General features: G+C 40.7%; 1 protein-coding gene across 1 annotated transcript in view; it reads left to right on the plus strand.

Annotated features, from left to right (window-relative positions):
* The window catches only part of LRP2 (LDL receptor related protein 2), a 165,928-nt gene that overhangs the window by 79,620 nt on the left and 65,184 nt on the right, over positions 1 to 21,124 (plus strand). The window contains exons 22-32 of the mRNA XM_058191100.1: positions 330 to 569; positions 823 to 942; positions 2,371 to 2,487; positions 4,386 to 4,763; positions 10,741 to 10,989; positions 11,919 to 12,130; positions 12,492 to 12,676; positions 15,036 to 15,264; positions 15,707 to 15,884; positions 18,447 to 18,575; positions 20,830 to 20,996. Coding sequence (XP_058047083.1) covers positions 330 to 569; positions 823 to 942; positions 2,371 to 2,487; positions 4,386 to 4,763; positions 10,741 to 10,989; positions 11,919 to 12,130; positions 12,492 to 12,676; positions 15,036 to 15,264; positions 15,707 to 15,884; positions 18,447 to 18,575; positions 20,830 to 20,996 — 2,204 coding nt within the window. The remainder of the gene's footprint in view (positions 1 to 329; positions 570 to 822; positions 943 to 2,370; positions 2,488 to 4,385; positions 4,764 to 10,740; positions 10,990 to 11,918; positions 12,131 to 12,491; positions 12,677 to 15,035; positions 15,265 to 15,706; positions 15,885 to 18,446; positions 18,576 to 20,829; positions 20,997 to 21,124) is intronic.

Below are 21,124 nucleotides of genomic sequence, written 5' to 3' on the forward strand. Positions count from 1 at the left end.
CAATGTTACTAGTATTTAATAATAATATTACCAGTCTGATACAGTTTAATGCATATGTTGAATGCCTTTGCATGCCACAGATGTGTTTCATCGCAAAGGTTGTAGTTTACAAAATGATCCTGGTAATTTTGGGCAACATCATGACTCATAGATTATAATCTCTACATAAAAAATTTGCAGTGAGTTCATGAAATGGTCTTCATATAATCCAAAGAGATTTAATCGATCCTTTTCTTCTTTAATAATGGTGGAAACAATCATTGGTTGTCTATGTGGAAGCCATAGCATATTGTAGAAAGCTCTCCATATTTTATTTTGTTTTTGTTCAGATAATTCTTGTGCTACATCAGCCTTCACCTGTAGAAATGGCCAGTGCATTCCCAGTCGGTGGCGATGCGATAAGCATAATGATTGCCTGGATAATAGCGATGAACTTCATTGCCCTACACAGGGCCCAACGTCATGCCCCACAAGCTTGTTCACGTGTGATAACAGCAAATGCATTCCCAAACTCTGGCTTTGTGATACTGATAATGATTGTGGTGACGGGTCAGATGAAAAGAACTGCAGTAAGTATAAGAAAGAGGTGGACTCCATCATAAGCTGTAGCCATGTGGAGGTATTGTCAGAATTTTTAGCGATACGGCTTATGGCCAGGGCTTTTAGGAGCTGTAGGTCTTAAACAAGTGGAGGGCACCGTTTTCCTCATTTTTCTCTAGAACATTCGGAAAAAGGTGATAATTTGTGTATATATTTGTAGGTATTGGTGAGTGCATGCATGTATTAAATTGGACCTATTTTTTTAAAAAAATGTGTTTCCAGCCTTCACAGATGGATGTGAACTCGGTCAGTTTCAGTGTCCTGATCACAGATGCATTGACCCATCTTACGTTTGTGATGGAGATCAGGATTGTGTGGATGGAGCAGATGAACATGATTGCAGTTAAGTACCAGATCGGTTGCTTTCTATTTTTTCAAGTTGTGCTGATTCAACGCTATTCGGTGTAAACAATAAACTTATAAGATAAAACTAAATCCTATAAGAACAAATATGTGTTCAGACACTGGGACTTCCCCATGCTGTCCTCCCTTGACCCTGTAGCGTTTAGATATATTAAGTTTGCAATAAGACATTAACTTTAAGAATAAAAGATAAAGAGGAATCGGTGTATTTCAAGACATGGGAAAGATTCTATGTATGGTTAGAAAAGAGATAGAAATAAAAGATGATAGATAAACAATGTTAATAAACGGAAAATAAATGAGAAAAACGGTTATGAAGAAATAGAAACCCAGATATCGCAGAGTAAATGGAAAAGGGGGATGGGGGGACGAAGAAGAGAAGATTATAGATATAAATGTACAATTATGAAATGATAGATTGGATAAAATAGAAAAGAAATTGAAAAGAAAATATATATTATCAGAAGATTGGAGTGGCTCGGATATCAAACAAGGGAAATACCATACAACAAAGAAGAAAGAAAGAAGAGAGGAATAGAAGGTAAGACAGAGGAGGTGAAGGACAGAGGATGGAGGGAAGGAGAAGGAGAGGAAGATAAGTTAGGGGATAAGAGTAGGAGAGAAGGTGAGAAAGGAGGGAAAGAGAAAAGGAGTGGGGGAGGAAAAAGGGAAGTAGATATGAGGAAGGAGAGGAGGAGGAGGAAGAAGGTAGGAAAGGAGAAGGAGAGAGGGAAAAGAGAAGAAGAAGGTTGTTGTAAAACGGAGGGAAAGAAAGGTAGAAGAGCAACTCCAAATGCAATTAAAATGTATTATTATTGTGCTTTTTTAGAGAGAATATGTATGATTATTTATGAATAAGAAAATGAACATTTACTATATGTGTATAAAAAATTAAAAAACTTTTTATATATAAAAAAAGGCTGCAATAAGACTTAATAAGACCATGATTTTTATTGTAGCTGCATTCCTTTACTCTCTAAAGTCAGAAAATTTATTGTGTCCTGTTTGATGTCAAAAAGATTGAAAGGCAATGCTCAGAATTTTCCTAATTTTTCCAATATACCTGTAACTGGATAAGGGTAAAAAACATTTCCTTCCGGTCTCCAATCTAGTTAAAAGATTTTGGGATCATTAGATGGTCCAAAGATAAAATTTGTACATTTTACACTTGAATTGCTTTGACATGGTAATGAGATTACCCTCAGAATTCCTCAATATGTGTGAGGTTCCTTTGGAAGCTCTTGAATTTCAGATGCAGCGATCCAACTATGTAGCTTCTTCCTTTGGATACAAAGAAAGAAAGAGAGAGAGATTTCTTTGTACTGTTTCCTATTGTGTTCTCACTCTGTAGTATGACTAATAGCAACTTGCTTAAAATTCTCATGGTCCTTTTCTATTTTACTGTAGTCTACAACTGTAGTTCTACTGAGTTTAAGTGTGCAAGTGGAAACCAGTGTATTAGGAACTATTACCGGTGCGATGGTGTTTTTGACTGCAGCGATCATTCTGATGAGGCTGGTTGTCGTAAGTATAAACTAATCCATTTCCGTATTATTAATGAAGTGAACTTTACGAAAAAGGGCTCAAAACACCTGCTTCAGCCAAGAGGAAATGGTGGCAATACCTGATATTTATGCACCATAATGTAATCTTCTTAGTGACAACATGACATGGGATTAATGGTTATGCATCTCCTGGGAAATACATTTATAGATTTAGAAACAAGTATAATTCAGAGGTAATGCCTCATGAGAATTTTCCCCCAATTTAAATGACGTGCACATTAGATTTTAAGTCTAAAACTAAAGGTTAACTCCACTGAAAATAATGCCAATAGGGGAGAAATATATTTGAGTAAATAAAAACAGTTAATTATGACAAAGCATAGGTAGTAGAATCATTATTTCAATATACCTAATGATCATATGCTGCCCGTGTGCATTTTAATATATGTAGGCATTTTTTTCTTAAAACTGTAAAAAAAACTATTAGTTTAGATTTTTCTCAAAAGTATGTCATATCTCTCATTACACATTGCAACCATATAAATTTTCTCAGGTAGAAATATCCTCTTTGAAAAATGCCCTTCTGCACATGCATTTTCTTTTTTAAAAAAATCAGTAATTCATATCAGAAATAACCCTTAGACATATACTGTATACCTCTTCACAGTGCTTTTTACAGCCCTCTCTAAGCAGTTTACAGACTCACCTTATTGCCCCCAACAATCTGGGTCCTAAATAATTAATGATCAAGTGCCATTGAAAGCATATTGCTAGTTTATCTGCCCAGTAATTAATTTTTTGGATATTTATTTCAGAATGCAGGTACTTACACATACACACACAGCGAGAGAGAGAGAGAGAGAGAGACAGAGACAGAGACAGAGACAGAGAGACAGAGAGAGAGACAGAGAGAGAGAGACAGAGAGAGAGCAGAGAGACACAGAGACAGGTATTAAAAGTATAAACTACAATTTGCCTCTTTTTCCTGAAACCTCTTTGTATGCTCTCCAAATCTCTTCAAAAGGGTTGAAAGATCCTTTTGATCATATGTAAGGGGCAGGCACTTGGGAGAGCAAGAGTCCAAAAGTATCTTCAGCGAGCAGAAGATATTCTTATCCAGTTGGATGGAGTCCTATACTACACCATGGAATGACTATACCAGGGATGATGAACTTTTTCGGCACCTGATGCGCGTGCTTGTCAGGGCCACAATGCAGAAGAGGAGCTGCCCAGGGCATCTGTGTGCCCCGAAAATGAACTTCCAGTTTCTGGCACGCACATGCACGCTGGCCAGCTACTCTTCCAGGTTTTTGGTGTGCATGCATGTGCGACGATCAGCTGGCCAGCGCACATGCTCATGCAGGAAAATGGAAGACCAGCTCTTCCAGTTTCTGGCACTGCTGCAAACAAAAAGGCCAGTTGATTGTCGCACACGCATGTGCGCCAGAAACCCAGAGCAGGAACAGGTGACCCTGCACGTGCCAGGCGATATGGCTCCACCTGTCACTTTGAGCACGCGTGCCATAGGTTCGCCATCACAGGACTATACCATTCAGTAAATTAATGGGTAAATTTTATGCTTAAAAATAGAGTTCAGTTCTTTGAAGAGTTCAATTCATACAAAGATTTTCTAAATGCTATTTGTTGAAATTGAAATCCCCCCACACACATAATATTTGCTTTACTACATGTACAAATTAAGCCTTGCTGTTAATACTTCCAGGTAAACCACACAATTTGTTGTTTGCTTTTTGCCTTGCTGGGGTCAACACTTTGTTAGCAGTATCACTTTAGTGATTCTTAAAGTTCCAAGAATTATATTTATTCTTGATTGTCTGGTTATCTTTTGACTTCTTTGCTGAGGATGGTTGACTAATACAATCAGAATAATCTCGGCATCCTTAATGTGACTTCCAGCTACGAGACCTCCTGGAATGTGCCACCAGACTGAATTCCAGTGTCAATCAGATGGCAACTGTATCCCAGCTAGTTGGGAATGTGATGGTCACCCAGATTGCGTGGATGGCTCTGATGAGCATCATAGATGTCCACCTAGGACCTGTCCTCCTTCTTATTTCCGCTGTGATAATGGAAACTGCATCTTTCAAGCTTGGGTCTGTGATGGTGACAATGATTGCCGGGATAGGAGTGATGAGAAGGACTGTCCAACCCAGCCTTTCCGGTGCCCCAGCTGGCAGTGGCAATGCCCAGGTCACAGTCTATGTGTAAATCTCAGTAAAGTATGTGACAATCTTGCTGATTGCCCTAATGGAGCTGATGAATCACCCCTGTGCAGTAAGTATATATTTAATGTATGGTTCAAAGAAATCGATCAAAACCTATCTGACAAAGTCACTTAAACGTCATTGCTTCACCTCATAGGTTCATGGTAAAAAGGCAAAAAGAAAACTATATCATACTCAGTTCTGACTTTTCAGAGAAAGGCTGGGGTTATAATGATAAAAATATTATTTTGCATGAGGTCGTTCCTCATTTTTATTGTCGCACGCATGTGCGCCAGAAACCCAGAGCAGGAACAGGTGACCCTGCACGTGCCAGGCGATATGGCTCCACCTGTCACTTTGAGCACGCGTGCCATAGGTTCGCCATCACAGGACTATACCATTCAGTAAATTAATGGGTAAATTTTATGCTTAAAAATAGAGTTCAGTTCTTTGAAGAGTTCAATTCATACAAAGATTTTCTAAATGCTATTTGTTGAAATTGAAATCCCCACACACATAATATTTGCTTTACTACATGTACAAATTAAGCCTTGCTGTTAATACTTCCAGGTAAACCACACAATTTGTTGTTTGCTTTTTGCCTTGCTGGGGTCAACACTTTGTTAGCAGTATCACTTTAGTGATTCTTAAAGTTCCAAGAATTATATTTATTCTTGATTGTCTGGTTATCTTTTGACTTCTTTGCTGAGGATGGTTGACTAATACAATCAGAATAATCTCGGCATCCTTAATGTGACTTCCAGCTACGAGACCTCCTGGAATGTGCCACCAGACTGAATTCCAGTGTCAATCAGATGGCAACTGTATCCCAGCTAGTTGGGAATGTGATGGTCACCCAGATTGCGTGGATGGCTCTGATGAGCATCATAGATGTCCACCTAGGACCTGTCCTCCTTCTTATTTCCGCTGTGATAATGGAAACTGCATCTTTCAAGCTTGGGTCTGTGATGGTGACAATGATTGCCGGGATAGGAGTGATGAGAAGGACTGTCCAACCCAGCCTTTCCGGTGCCCCAGCTGGCAGTGGCAATGCCCAGGTCACAGTCTATGTGTAAATCTCAGTAAAGTATGTGACAATCTTGCTGATTGCCCTAATGGAGCTGATGAATCACCCCTGTGCAGTAAGTATATATTTAATGTATGGTTCAAAGAAATCGATCAAAACCTATCTGACAAAGTCACTTAAACGTCATTGCTTCACCTCATAGGTTCATGGTAAAAAGGCAAAAAGAAAACTATATCATACTCAGTTCTGACTTTTCAGAGAAAGGCTGGGGTTATAATGATAAAAATATTATTTTGCATGAGGTCGTTCCTCATTTTTATTCTCTCACTAAGTGCATGAGGTAGGGGAAGCTGAGAGAAAGGGACTGTCCCAAAGGACCTGCTGAATTGTATAGTTGGACTTGAATCCCAATTTCCCTGGTTTCAGCCCAACAGTCTTCATGACTACATCAAATTGAAATAAAAAAATATTGCATATAGTTTTCTGATTGCTGGAAATAGCGTTATGTTTAGATAGTAGCTATTTTGGGCTGAGTGTTCAGTTGCTAACTTGCTGCAGATGTAAATCCCCATGTTTGTGTATGCTTTTTATGAATGTGGTTTTTACTTAGGACCCTTAAACTTTAATACGTTTCACTTCAGGCTTTACTACTTGTTTCTTTAAAAACATGCTATGTTTATAATTTAAGACTGGGACTTAATCAGTAGTTGCTTTTAATTTAAATCAAATTTGAACCAATCTTTAATAATTTCCTTTAATATTTCTAACTTTTATCTGATTTTAATCTCAAAATTTGCAAGTGGCAGAAGTGCGTTGGTATTGATTACTGACAATGTTGATTTAAACTTAATTCTAACTTCTTTCTTTCTTTCCTTCCTTTTTCTAATCAATCAATGCACAATCTCAGATGAGCCTCAGCCAGGTATGACACTAAATCATATTAGATTCACAGCTTAATAGATTCAGATTGCATGTGTTAAATGAATGATTGCTTACAAACACAGGGACATTTGCTATGATTGAGATTGTTCTTTCGGAATTGATATTTGAGGGTAAGAACTCTACTAGAGCAGAGCAACAGCTCACCAAAGCGAGTTTTTTGTGTCTTCCTTGACCTATTAGATGCCCTTAAGAAATCCTCAAGCAAGACATGAGCATAGTAAGATGGTTTACTTGTGTTCCCCATTCTCTGACTTATTTATTAGGTGGTTATTTCAGTGGGAAAGGACTCATTTCTTGATCAGCCATAATACTCCTTGTTAACTCAACCAATCACCTTTTCAGATAAAAATCAACTCATCCTCTTTGTATGTCACGTTCTTTGACATATCTTAATCCAAATGTAATTCCTTTTTTAAAGCACAGCTATTTATTAAGAAGAATGGAACGGCTTTCCAAGAATTCAGCAATTGAATCATCTGTAACCAATACATTCCAAAGTACATTCGGATGGAATTTTCCTTATTTTCATTGATTGTGTCATTTTGCGAACCAGTGAATTTGTGTGTCTTGCTGCTCTTGATGAAGGAGCTTGCATACAGTCATTTATTAAACCACGTTTTGAAATCTTATCAGTCTGGGAGCCAAACATGACTATGAGCCAGAGATCTTCTTCTTCTTCCTAGCGTATTCCTGCAGGTGCAGGGTCCGCTTTTTGGATCATTAAACGCCACTTTGCACAGTCAGCTGTGTCTCCAGGGTGTAGGCCCACGGCTTGCATATCTTTGTTGATGGTATCTTGCAATCTCTGTTTTGGATGCCTGCGAGGTTGGCGGCCATTGACTTCTTGTTGGTAGACAGTCTTGGCCATGGTGGACATGTCCATACCAGCATTTGGCCTTCTCTCATCTTCTCTATAATTGGTGCCACACCAAAATATTGCTGAATGGTGTCATTTGTGATGTGGTCAAGAAGGGATATCCAACGGAGCATCTGCATTTCCATGGCATGGAGATAGCTTTCGGTCCCTGTTGTTGCTGCCCAGCATTCAGTGCCATACAGCGCAACAGGATGGATTTACAAGACTTATCTTGTAAATCTTAAATTTAATGATTTAACTATGATCCAGAGATGCCTCTACAAAATATCAATCTATTTCTATGTATACGTAGGAAACCAGCTGTTTCATTCCAGATCTAGCTTGTTCTCATATTCCAAGCACCCAAATATTTGGAGGAAGGGAGAGAGCATATGACCTTTTCACTTAGGAGGTATCCCGGTATTAATGAATAGGCTTTGCAGGGTGGTGGTTTTGAAGGTCTGTAAACAACATGTCCCCCGACTATAAAAATGTTGCTTTCTCCTGAAAGAAAGAGTAGTCAGTTGACATTGCAGGTCTGATAAGGACAGCTTCAATCAAATCTGTCACTTAAAAGCCTCAAACCAACTTTCGATCCCCAAACTGGACTTCTCGGGTTATTTTGCCACAGAGTGTAATGGCATTAATCCATTGGGTGCCCAGATGTGCAGTGATATATCCCATGGCTTCTGTTAAACTCTCTATGCCACTTTATGTTTCTTGTTTAAATTGTTCTAAGTAAATGAGAAAACAGAGTGCTGTTGAAGGTCGATGTCTATGGAGATTCTCAGTCATCTAGGTCATGGTTGTCCCAAAGGTGCTTTCAAAAAGGCTACTAGACTTTCTTGATTTTTCTTGAAGATGTTAATGACCAACTGACTGCGAACAGTATAAATCAGGGGTGAAATCTAAAAATTTTCTCTATCAGTTCTGTGGGCGTGGCTTAATTGGTGGGCGTGGCTTGGTGGTCAGGTGACTGGGTGGCCGTGGCCAATAACAATAAATAATAAAAATAATAAACAAAGTACACAAAACAATAAGAGGTACCAAAACCCAACATTCACCTTACACACACACAACCCAACACAATTGACTCACACACAATGTAAAAGCAGCTGCACTTCACCCAGAATGGCTCCTGCAACAAGCAGGAACCTCACACAGCCACAAAAAGCTCAAAAACCAACTTTCACACTTTACATACACAACTGACTCACACACACACACACACACACACAAAATGCCACATACAGCTTTGTGAGATTTTGTGTGTTTGTGTAGTTAGAGTGAAACACTACAGAAACACACCAAATCTCAGAAAGCTGCACAAATATTTTATTTTATTATTTTATTTTATTTATATTTTTAGATAAAAGCAACTAAATTTAAAGCTTCCTTAACTTTAAATTGCTATGTATATATAAAAAAATAAAACTCCTAAAAAAACCCCCAATTAACTATTTTTTAAAGCTCCATCCCCACCAAAAAAACACGTTATTTACCCAATTGAAAGGACAAGGCAGGCAGATTGAGTTGCTTACTGATGAGATGGATTGCAGGCAGGCAGATTCAGTTGTTAGCTGATGCAATTGATTGCAGCAGCCGAAACAAGGCAGGAAAAGCAAGTGAGGCCGAAAGAAGCAGCAAGCTGCCAAGTAGACAAGTGGGGACTGCGCGATTGGGTGGGCATGGGCGGGCCAGGGATTTTTGCTACCGGTTCTCTGAACTACCCGCCCCCATCACTACCGGATCACCTGATCCGGTTCAAACCAGGAACATTTCACCCCTGGTATGAATCTTTTCCATTCCTCTCAAGTTAGTTAGAACTGAAGAAGTTTCTTGGATGAGAAGTGAGAACTGAAAGTTTTCAAGCAAAATAAAGTTCAGTTGCCTTTTTGAAAGCACCTTTGGGGCTGTTGAAGGCCCAACTTTAAATAGCATCTTCACTTGTGAGGCTTCGTTAGATCCCAAAGGTATCCTAAGAAAATTACAGTTATTGGTAGTCTGATGCTTTGTTGGAAAGGCTGTCCTCCTCTCCAACATGACCTCTGCCCCCAAAATTGGAAGCAAAATAAAGTACCCTAAAGAAATAGAGAGTATTGCTACAGAGAATAGGGGACACAAGATACCAGATTGCCTTATGCTCAATGCTCGTTTTATGACTAGCTCATAATGTGTCTTAAAAATTCAAAAGATGCCCACTAACTAAACAAGTCTGGGGACCTCACTTTCATGTAAAGTGTGAAATGCTGCAGCCTGCCCTTAATATGCTAGCTAGCCATGGCCACATAAGCTAAGGAGAGGCAAAAGGGAACTAAAATTATCCAAGGTTTCTTTGCATTCACTTCTGTTGCAGAAAGGAATTCTTGACTTTGCTTTTAAAAACTCAATCTTAAATGCTATTTTCTTTCGGCATATGCGGTTGTGTAATTAGGCTTAGTGTTACTGTAACCGCTAACTTTGTGGTGAAGTCATCTCTTTTTTGTACTAGAATGTGAGGGAAGACTAACTTGCCTTCTCTTGTTTACGATGCTTCCAAAAACTGTTTTGTTTTGCTGTTCTTAAGGCCAAAGGGCATTAAATAGAGCCGAGCATCCTCTGACTATTCATTGGGAAGACACAAAAACGTCAGCTATCAGTCACCATGGCTGTTTTTCCCTTGCGGCAATGCTTTTTGCAGTGAGGAAAAGGAAAGGAAAGCAAACAAAGCAGAAAAGGGCAGTCACTGCGCAGCGAAGTGGCAAAGCAGCTCCTTGGGGCAGCTGGATAAAGATATGGCTCATGGCAAGATGCTGTATTGCCTTGGCTATAGAGCAGGGGTCTCCAACTTTGGCAACTTTAAGACTTATGGACTTCAACTCCCAGAGTTCCTCAACCAGCAAAGCTCTGGGAGTTGAAGTCCACAAGTCTCAAAGTTGCCAAGGTTGGAGACCCCTGCTATAGAGGGAAGAGGATGTCCTACAAGTCAGGATGAAGTGGGAGCTCCCCTTCAATGTGGAAACACTCCCCTCCGGCTCTAGAGAAAGGCTGCGCAATTACCATTATAGACTGTTCTATCTGCTAAAGACTCACCTCTGTTTCATGATCACATGGTACGCAGTGTCAGTCTTGAATGGGTGCAGCAGCAGCATGCAGTGGGGCCCATAGGATGCTGATTTGAAAGACTCATGAGTTAAGGGTAAGTGGCCTCTGTTCATATCGCTCTCTCCCATTTGTTTACAGACCAGGAGACCTGCTTGGATAATAATGCGGGCTGCACGCATGGTTGCCTTCAGGGCCCCTTTGGAGCCCAGTGCTCCTGCCCTTTCGGCTACCAACTTGCCAACGATTCAAAAACCTGTGAAGACATTAATGAATGTGACACCCCTGGGTTTTGTAGCCAACACTGCCACAATGAAAGGGGGTCATTCCGGTGTTACTGTGATGACGGCTACATCTTAGAATCCAATGGGAAGACGTGCAAAGTAACAGGTGAGGGATAACCTCATTATAAGGTAACAGGAACAGACACAAATGCATAAGCATATCCTGGCTTTTCTTACCCGGTGAGAAGCTTAAACAATTGTCCACTCATTTGAATATAGGCCACTAGCACTAGGATATTCATAAGGCAGATTATAATTGCAGTCACCTTTACGAAGTTGATTACATCAGAAGGTATTATGTGTTGAGCGCACAGAGAATTGTTTAAAGATACGTTCGAGATGTCAAGGTGTCCAAGTTGCTAAAAATTAACATAATCAGTGTCATATGTAAGTAAGTATTTTTGCTTCAGGGAATTTTACTTACAATGGGACCTGAAGCCTTTCTGGATCAGGTGGCATAGAACAATTGGAACGCTTGCACAATACAACCTCCATTTCTGTCATGAGCAAAACATTTACATATTCTATTGTAGAACACAAAAGACTGACCTAGACTGAGTTGGCCTAATAATCCATCTAGCTCACTCCACAGCGACTGGCAGCTCTTTAGAGTTCACAGCTCAGCTTGGAACTGCCAGGTTTAAACCTTACTGGCATACAGACTGTGTATTTAGCCCGCCCTATACCAATGGTCCCCAACCTTTTGGGTACCATGGACCGGTTCCAAGGAGAGAGGTTTTTCTGTGGACTGGAAGCGGCGTGGTTTTGCCTGCAACCCGCAGATGGGGCTTTGCTTGTTTGCATGGCCTAGATTCTGCATGCTGTGAACTGGTGCCAGTCCATGAACCTGGGTTTGGAGACCCCTGCCCTATAGAATCATGAAATTATGGCTTTTTTAATACTGTGTATTCAATACTGTGTATTTAATGCATAGACTGTGTATTAAAAGTATATATTATGTATGCCTTTGTGAAATGAAATGCCCTCTAGATGTTGATAGTTTCAAGGTTTGTTTTTAATTGCCTGTTTTTGCAGAATCTGGGAATCTTCTCTTGATGGTGGCAAGCCGTAATCAAATTGTTGTTAATAACATAACTTCCCAGGCACAGCGCATTTTTTCCTTGATTCGAGATGGAAGGAACATTGTGGCTCTTGATTTTGATTCAGTGACTGATAGGATCTTTTGGTCTGATATCAGCCAGGACAAGATTTGGAGTGCTTACCAGAATGGAACAGACCGAAAAGTAGTAAGTCTCTTGCTAATTTAAGACAGTGATTCCATGTTCAAATTTTATGGAGCTCTAAGTGTAGAAGAATTAGAGCTAGTGAACACACACTAGGATGGAGATAGGCTTAGTAAGCGATCCTTGTTCCCTGAAAATATGTTGATTATGTTCATAAATATTCATTTTAGACTAAAAATTAAAATTTTCTCCTCAGTGCAGTGAATTGATAATTTTTTAGAGAGAATTTCACTTTAGTTAGCCTTGCCACGGAGGAGGAGATAAATAATACATGTTCTTATCTTTTATAAAATGTAAACTAACCTTTTCAATAATAAAAGATTACAAGGATACCAATATAATGGTTTTCCATGACTTTGTACAGGTATTTGACAGTGGTGTCACAGTTACTGAAAGCATCGCAGTGGATTGGATAGGCCGCAATCTTTACTGGACAGACTATGTCTTGGAAACAATTGAAGTCTCCAGACTTGATGGAAGCCATAGGACTGTTCTGATCAGTGAAAATGTGACAAATCCAAGAGGTCTAGTCCTAGATCCGAGAACTGAGTAAGATTTTTAAACATTGGCTTTAAGGATACATCATCTCATAATTGTTGTCGTGTATTTAGTAGTGACAGGCAATAAGAAAGAATTTTGTTCAGTGGCCCTCTGGAATGGGCATTATAGCAAATAATTATGAAACAAAAGAACTTTAGGATTGTTGTAACATTATTGTAGGCGTTATGTTGTCAAATCGTATCATAATTGATTGCATATCCAAAATTTGTGGAACATCAGAGTGCATTTGGATGCCACTGGTTGTCTTCTGAGTTGTAGCAAAAATCTGGTGCACAGTTCAATTAATGATAGCAAATTACAGAATCACACTTAATTTGAGAACGAGAAGGCCCACTTATACCATATGGCCACCTTAAATCTACTCCATTATAAAGCAGTGGCTTATACAAACTGAGAATGTTTCGCCTATTGTCAAGTTCTATTGTCCAATATGTTGCAGCAGCATTATTATTTCCACCAAATTACAAATTACACCAAATTAGAAAGCTGGGCCCTCTCAGTTCTAGTCCCACCTTAGTCATGAAAGCCAGTTGGGTGGCCCTGGGCTAAACCTATTCCTGAAGGCCAGTCATGGGAGAAGAGTAAGTTTGATAGATCTGAAGTGGATATAAAATTTGCAATGATACATCATAAGAGAAATATATTGTAAGAACTAACATAAAAAGAAGCTTAAGACATTTCTAGGGATAGAGAAACATAATTTTTCAACATTGCCAGGAATGGAAGAGTTAGAACCGTGATGGCGAACCTATGGTACGCGTGCCAGAGGTGGAACACAGCGCCCCCTCTGATGGCATGCGAGCCGTTGTCCCAGTTCAACTCCGCTGTGTATGCACACACACCTCCTGCCAGTCAGCTGATCTTTGGGTCTCTGCTGTGCATGCGTGGGGAGCAGGGTGCATGCAGGGGGGCCACATGTGCATGTGTGTGTGGCAGGGCATGTGCAGGCAGGATGCATGCACGGGGTGTCGTGTCCCACTCCTCCTCTGACGGCCGGGTCGGGGAAGTCTGTATCAAGCGTGGCCACAAAGCCTCTGCAGCTTTGCCAAAGTTCTGTCAGAGTTCTCAGGGCAGGCAGGAGTCCAAGATGTGACTTCAGCAATCCAAATTAGACTTTGCCTGACTCAAAGAATGCCAGAAAGCAGATCCTTTATATAGGCCATGGGGTGTGGCTCCATGACTCAGCACTTATCCAGGCCTTCCCCTCCCTTCCTTTTGCTGACGTCGCCTCTCCATTCTCCGGAAGCGTGGATCAGTCCACCCTCCAGCTGCCGGCAATTCCAGCTCGTGACTGGCTTCAGGCTCCTCATGTTCACATGCTGTGGGGGAGGGGGTTATTTGCTCGGTCTGTTCTGGCATGGTGCCAGGACTGGGGGCTGGAGGCATGCCAGGCCATTCGTCTTGCTCGGTCTGTCCGGGCATGGTGCAAGGACTGGGGACTGGAGGCATGCCAGGCCGTTCGTCTGCACTATCAGTCCCTGGCTGAGATAACAGGAGATGAGAGGGGCCTGGCTGCGGAGAGGGGGGCGAGCGAGGCACAACACGGGGGCTGCATGCACATTACATTTGGGGGGTTCGGGCGTGCGGCACGCATTCACACGCAGACACACACGCTTTGGGCACTCAGTCTGGAAAAGGTTAGCGATCACTGAGCTAGAAGAAAGCAGCCTGATGGTTACACTGGACATTTTTGAAAGTTCTGAGAACCACAACACACCCTTTGCCACCGCAAGAAATAGAAAAATTATAAACAGGGCCAAAGCTCCCTAGCTTGTTAATCTGGGAGTTGCCACATCAAACAGACACCAATATTGAAGATCCTCTTCTTTACAATAAAAGAAAACTGTGTGTACATAACACACACCTGCTAGAAGCAAGTGTCCAAAAAAGGAATTCCAGGTCAAACAGAGTGGAACAGCTTTGCCTTCAGACGTTGTGGCTGCTTCATCCCTGGAGGTTTTTAAGAAGAGACTGGACAGTCCCTTGTCTGAAATGGTATAGGGTCTCCTGCTTGAGCAGGGGGTTGGACTAGAAGACCTCCAAGGTCCCTTCCAGCTCTATTCTGATTGATTGATTGACTCTCTGATCCCAATTCACCTCACAGGGTCATTGTGGTGCGAAAAATAGGTGGAGGAAGGAGTATCAGATCTGCACACTGCTTTGAGTGGTTTGTAAAAATAATAAAGGCGGAATATAAATTAAAAAAAAAAAGAAAATAAAAAAAAAACCTCTTGAGAAATAAGGGCTTACCTAATGCTAGGCAGCGGCAGAGGTGAGATGTGAACCAGGAGCTTCCAGATTTATAGCGCTAAGCATCTTTCTACCATTAACCTGTTGTTTTCTGCAGTGGTCATGTGATGTTTTGGACCGACTGGGGTCAGAATCCCCGAATCGAAAGAGCAAGTATGGACGGCACTTTACGAACGACCATTGTCAGCAATAAGATCTATTGGCCCAACGGACTCTCCATCGACTATCCCAACAGACTGTTATATTTTGCGGATGCTTATCTTGACTATATTGATTTCTGTGATTATAATGGAAACAACAGGCGGCAGGTGGTGGCAAGTGACCTGGTATGAAAAAAAAGTCAAATTTTAAAAAAAAATGGGGAAATGGATGGCCAGATTGTTCAAATGTTTACTATCTAATCCCTGATTTTGTACTTTCTGTTGGCTGAAGCAGAAAATTTTCATGACTGAGAAGAACTGGAATCTTTGTCCCTCCGGGAAAAATTTAGCAAGCCAGCTATCTAGTTTATTTACTGCATATTTTTGAGTGCTGGTATATAATCAGCACCTAAATTATGTTACATGACTTAGGACCATGTAGAAAAAAGTCCACAGCTTGTTGCCTAAATATAATGATGCCAAGCTGTTAACATACGTTGCGAGCCATCTGTTGTGCAAGGCTAGGAAGATGCCTAGAAACCTCTATTTTCATATAACGTGTCACTTCAGCATAATAACAGCAATGAATGGTAATGGAAACTTTTATCCCTTTTTAAAAAAAAAATAGATATTGCGGCATCCTCATGCACTCACTGTCTTTGAGGATTTCATATATTGGACTGACCGATACACCCATCGAGTCATCCGAGCAAACAAATGGCATGGGAGAAATCAAACAGTAATGATCTATAACGTTCATCAGCCTCTAGGGATCGTGGCAGTTCATCGCGTGAAACAGCCTCCTGGTAAGATTGGTCAGCAAAAAACAGCAAACAGTTTAGTCTTAAAAAGCATTTTTTATAAAAAAAAGCAGAACTGCAATAACAAGCTCTCTAGTGCTTCATAATACGGGGTTTTTCCCCCTCTTTTAAATATTAACAAGATTTCTCCCAGTTTATAATGTCTGGCAATAAGTTGAAGCTCCTGACTGACAATAATTGCCTTCTGAGGCAATAATATAGTAATAAATCCCTATACAGTATGTGAAAAGTTTTGTATTTGTGGTTGTGTCAACAGCAGGTTGCTGAGTGTCTGGATTTGTGTAGATTGGTGCAAAGCACTGGAAAGGAATGTTTCCCTGTGGATTTGTGTGTGTGGATTTGTGTGCGGTGCGGTGGCCTAGAGATGGAGCTCTCGCCTCACAAACAGGAGGCTGTGAGTTTGATCCTAGGTAGAGGCAGTTATTTCTCTCTGGGCACAATGACAATATGTCTGCTACGACCTCCACATTGGCAACAGGAAGGGCATCTGGCCAGTAAACACTCAGCTCCATTCGGTTGCCTCGACTTCACCCCGATGCAAGGGATTATGGGGTCCTTAAAAGACATAAATAAATAAATATTGTGTCTATATACACAGTCAACAACACTTCATTGTGTAATGAAAGTGAACCTTTTATATCTGCACACATAGCTGGTGAAAACCTTGTGAGAAACTGTTTGAAGCTTCCAAAGGACCTTTCTGCTTTTTTTTTTTGTTGTTTACATTTATATCCCGCCCTTCTCCGAAGACTCAGGGTGGCTTACAATGTATAGGGCAATAGTCTCATTCTATTTGTATATTTTTTACAAAGTCAACTTATTGCCCCGCCGAACAATCTGGGTCCTCATTTTACCTACCTTATAAAGGGTGGAAGGCTGAGTCAACCTTGGGCCGGGCTCGAACCTGCAGTAATTGCAGGCTTTGTGTTCTAATAACAGGCTTCTCTGTAGCCTGAGCTATCCCGGCCCTACTGCTTAACGCTTCAAGGACAAGGAATTGGTTTATACAATCCACTGTGAAGGCAATTCCTTTCCAATGCTTTGCTTTTCCTAATGTTTTTGTTTTAACATCATTAGAATGGGATGTTTTTCTTTCATAAGCATTTCAAAAATTGACAGTGTAAAAAAAATGATGTGATTCCTGTTAAATGATATAATCCTCACTTCAAAACCTCCGGAAAGCGCATATGCAGAAACAGCAAAGAAACAGCAAGAAGTGTTGAATCAGTTCAAACGGGGTGGTGGTGGGGGGGAGTCAAGGGGAAAGGGAAAGTAGTTCATCAAAATGTTTTAACTTTATTGTTTTGCATATTGACTCTTTACATCTATCTATCTAAACAAAGAGGCAGTTTGGAGTAGCGATTAAAACTCAGGCTAGAACCTGGGAGACAATGAGTTCTAGTCTCACTTTAGGGACAAAGCCAGTTGGGTGACCTTGGGCCAGTCACTTTCTGTAAGCCCTAGGAAGGAGGCAAAGGTAGATCACTGCTGAAGACCTTTGCCAAGGGTTTTGTCCAGTTTCTGATAATTGAATATGATTGAATGGAGGGAGAAAAAAAAATCTAAGGAAAACCTTTCCTGAACTCCTGTGCTAAATCCCTACTACCTGCAAGAACAGCTCCTTGATAGCTTAGCACAGTGGTAGTCAACCTGGTCCCTACCGCCCACCAGTGGGCATTCCAGCTTTCATGATGGGTGGTAGGGGTTTTGTCTGATACTGAAGCACTTTTTTTTTAATTTAATGAACTTTTAAAAAAAAATTCATAGCATTATTTAAAAACATTTTCATTAGGTTATCATAAAATTCCACTGTGACAATTTAAATTTCTGAAAATATACTATTTGTATTGCCGGCACATAAGTTTAGTTAACGTTACGTAAGTGAAACTAAATGGCGCTATAGTGCAACTGCAAACAAAAGAGCCTCGTCCCAGAACAGCTCGCGCACCTCCCCCCACAACCACCCAGCTGTAACAGACAAGCAGAGCTGGTAGCCAGCGCCCCCCCCAAAACCCAATCCACGATGCGCAAGAGGCATGCGCAGACGACGATACACGGCGCATTACTGTGGAACCGGTGGGCGGTTAGAAAATTTTACTACTAACAGAGATACAAAAGTGGGCGGTAGGTATAAAAAGGTTGACTACCCCTGGTTTAGAGAAATAGTTAAATCCAAAGGGGAAAGAGGTCTTAAATCTTGTTCATCTGAATAGCTTTCTCCCACTCCTTGAGACAAGAGAGTCATCCCTGATTTTTTAGACATGGTACAAAACATCAGGCTCAATACAGTATGCAAAATTCTATGTCCCCTCAGCAGTGGAGGTATTCAGCCAGTTCGGACCAGTTCGCAAGGCCCGCGTGCAAACAAAGCCCATGCGCCGAAGGTTGCGTTCATGTGTGGATGGCACGCAGGCTCACATTTTCGGTGTGTGGCGAACTGGTGGTAAAATTATGTGAAACCCACCTCTGCCCCTCAGGGGCTTTATCAAACACTCATTTTTACTCATGATTTTGTGTTCACGAGTGCTTTAATTTTTTCTCTCCCAGGTATCAATTTCTGTGACCGATCCTACTGTAGTCACCTGTGTTTGCTTTCTTCATCGGGTCCCCGGTTTTATTCCTGTGCCTGCCCTTCTGGATGGACTCTCTCCCCGGATAATGTGAACTGCATGAGAGGTGGGAGAGCTCTATTTGGGAATAAATAATCAGAAAGTGTGCTGAAGGATGTTTCCCCAAGTGCAGAATGTTGGGAGGGAAAACCACTCGCAGTTTGGTAGCCGATGTTAATCATTACTGTATAGATCTTGTACGGTTTCTTTTTTCTGTTTGCATTTGAATCAGAAGCGCTGAGGCGTATGATGATGAAGGGGAGAAGAGCATTTTGCTGTTTTATGGAAGGAATGAAATGAGACAGAACTTTAAAAAGAAAGAATCACAAAGAGAAATAAAGGGGGGAAAGGAAACATGGCTAATCATGCATAATATGCACTCTGAAGGAAAAACGCATCAAACAGCCACAACCATTATTTCTACCTGAAAGAAAGTTGTTTACATTTTACTGCATAATTGCTACTAAATGATGATTGGATTGGAATACGTTTATGTTTAGAGCAGTTTTCAAAGCTTATTGTTGTGCTTATTTTGGAACTAATGAAAGATGTATTTTAGTTAGTAAATAGGAAATTCTACACTTAATTGGAACTGGGCATGGCTAGTATAGTGAAGAGAAGGCTCAGGGGAGACATGATAGCAGTGTTCCAATATTTGAGGGGCTGCCACAGAGAGGAAGGAGTCATGCTGTTTTCCAAAGCACCTGAAGGCCAGACAAGGAATAATGGATAGAAATTGAACAAGGAGAGATTCAACCTAGAAATAAGGAGATATTTTCTGTCAGTGAAAACAATCAACCAATGGAACAGCTTGCCTTCAGAAATTGTGGGAGCTTCATCACTGGAGGCTTTCAAGAAGTGACTGGATTGCCATCTGTCAGAAATGGTGTAGGGTCTCCTGCTTGGGCAGGGGGGTTGAACTAGATGACCTGCAATGTCCCTTCCTGTTAATCTGTTAATCAAGCTGCCAAGCAAAATATTTTATGCGGTAGATTTGGGCTTTTGGGAATGATATGGAAACCAAGGACGCAGTAGTTCCATTTCTCAGTGGGTGTAGTTCTCTAACCATGGACAGCTCCATCTGAATTTTACATCGATTATAATTTAAAGCAAGAGAATGGTCTGTGATGGGAAAAACCGTAGAAGAAGCCAATTCAGGTTGGACTGGATTTTTGTAAATTCTGACTAGTCCTGTCATTCAAACTTGGTCTTACGTTTATTTTAAAAATGTGCTATGATAAAACGATATTATGATTATATATTATGTGCTCTAGCACGTCTAAGTTTCTATTGTAATGCTCTCACAAATTTGTGGGATTTCAGTGGGACTGCAACTTAAGCCCTCCTAACTGGAAAGAATTATTTTGTTGGCTTCAACCCCGTGGGATTTATTTGGAAGCAAACTTTCCAGGATTGCTTGGCAAAAAATGGAGAAGAAATTGTAAATAATACATTGTGAGGCTGATGCTTTATGAAACACGGTAGTTGCCATTAATGAACTGTGGAAGGGAGAGGGGGGCTACCTCCTGGAATTATTGATGGCTCTTAAGGTTTGCTTAAGTTCACCTATGGAAGCTCTGCCATACCATGGTTTCATTTTTTTAAATTACGTTTTTCTTTCCGTCACGATATTGTTAAAGTCTCTATAGTTAATTGATAGATCTCCTGTTGCAAACAGGGATAATGGTGGAATTAAGCGCTAATGGAATTAATTCCAAGTAATGCTGTTTCTGTTTGTGGCATTGATGCTTCACTCTGCAGACAACCTTGACATATGTTCATATTTCCTATGTTCACTGCATTAACCTGAATTCGTAATTGAAATTAAGGGCTCCATGGAGAGAGAGAGGAATTGCGTGTTTCTGGAGCTTTCAGCATACTATATAAATACCCAGTTGCGATGCTTGCATGTCAAGAATATTCTGCTGAACTGTGTGTGAAGTATTAGAAGATGTTTGTGACTCTTTTGCATGCTTCCTTGAATACTGATGTTCAGGAAGACTTGGCCGATTTTAAATTATGGGGAGAAAGAGAGGAAGGGATCGTAGTTCAAAGGCAGAGCATAAGTTTTGCCTGTGGAGACTTCCAGTTCTGCCTTTGTTAGACAAACTCAAAAAATCTTTATTTAGAGAGCTGTATCTAGTCACTGGTACACATTACTTTTAATGTATTTGAATGCGTTTGGGAAAGTATCATGAAGACATGCTGTTCTTTTGATCGAATGCAGCTGGACTTCGGGGAAACTACAGATTCTTGTTTTGTTATCTGCAGGAAATACGTAGTAAGAATAATATTCTGCTTCTTGTGGTGTTGCTTTACAGTGGAGAAGCCATTCCTTATAGCTGTAAGAGATAACATCATTTATGGAATATCTCTGAACCCCGAGGAGAAATCCAACGATGCCATGGTCCCAATAGCAGGAGTTCAGAATGGATACGATGTTGACTTCGATGATTCAGAACAGATGATCTACTGGGTTGAAAATCCAGTAAGTGTATTTGGTTATTTAGAATAGCGATTCATTGAAAGGACTCTGCTCTGATACCGTATTTTTCAGCGTATAAGATGCACCGGAATATAAGACGCACCTTAGTTTTTGGGGAGGAAAATAAGAAA

The sequence above is a fragment of the Ahaetulla prasina genome, chromosome 1 (genome assembly GCF_028640845.1).
Source record: "Ahaetulla prasina isolate Xishuangbanna chromosome 1, ASM2864084v1, whole genome shotgun sequence".
Classification (NCBI taxonomy): Eukaryota; Metazoa; Chordata; class Lepidosauria; order Squamata; family Colubridae; genus Ahaetulla; species Ahaetulla prasina.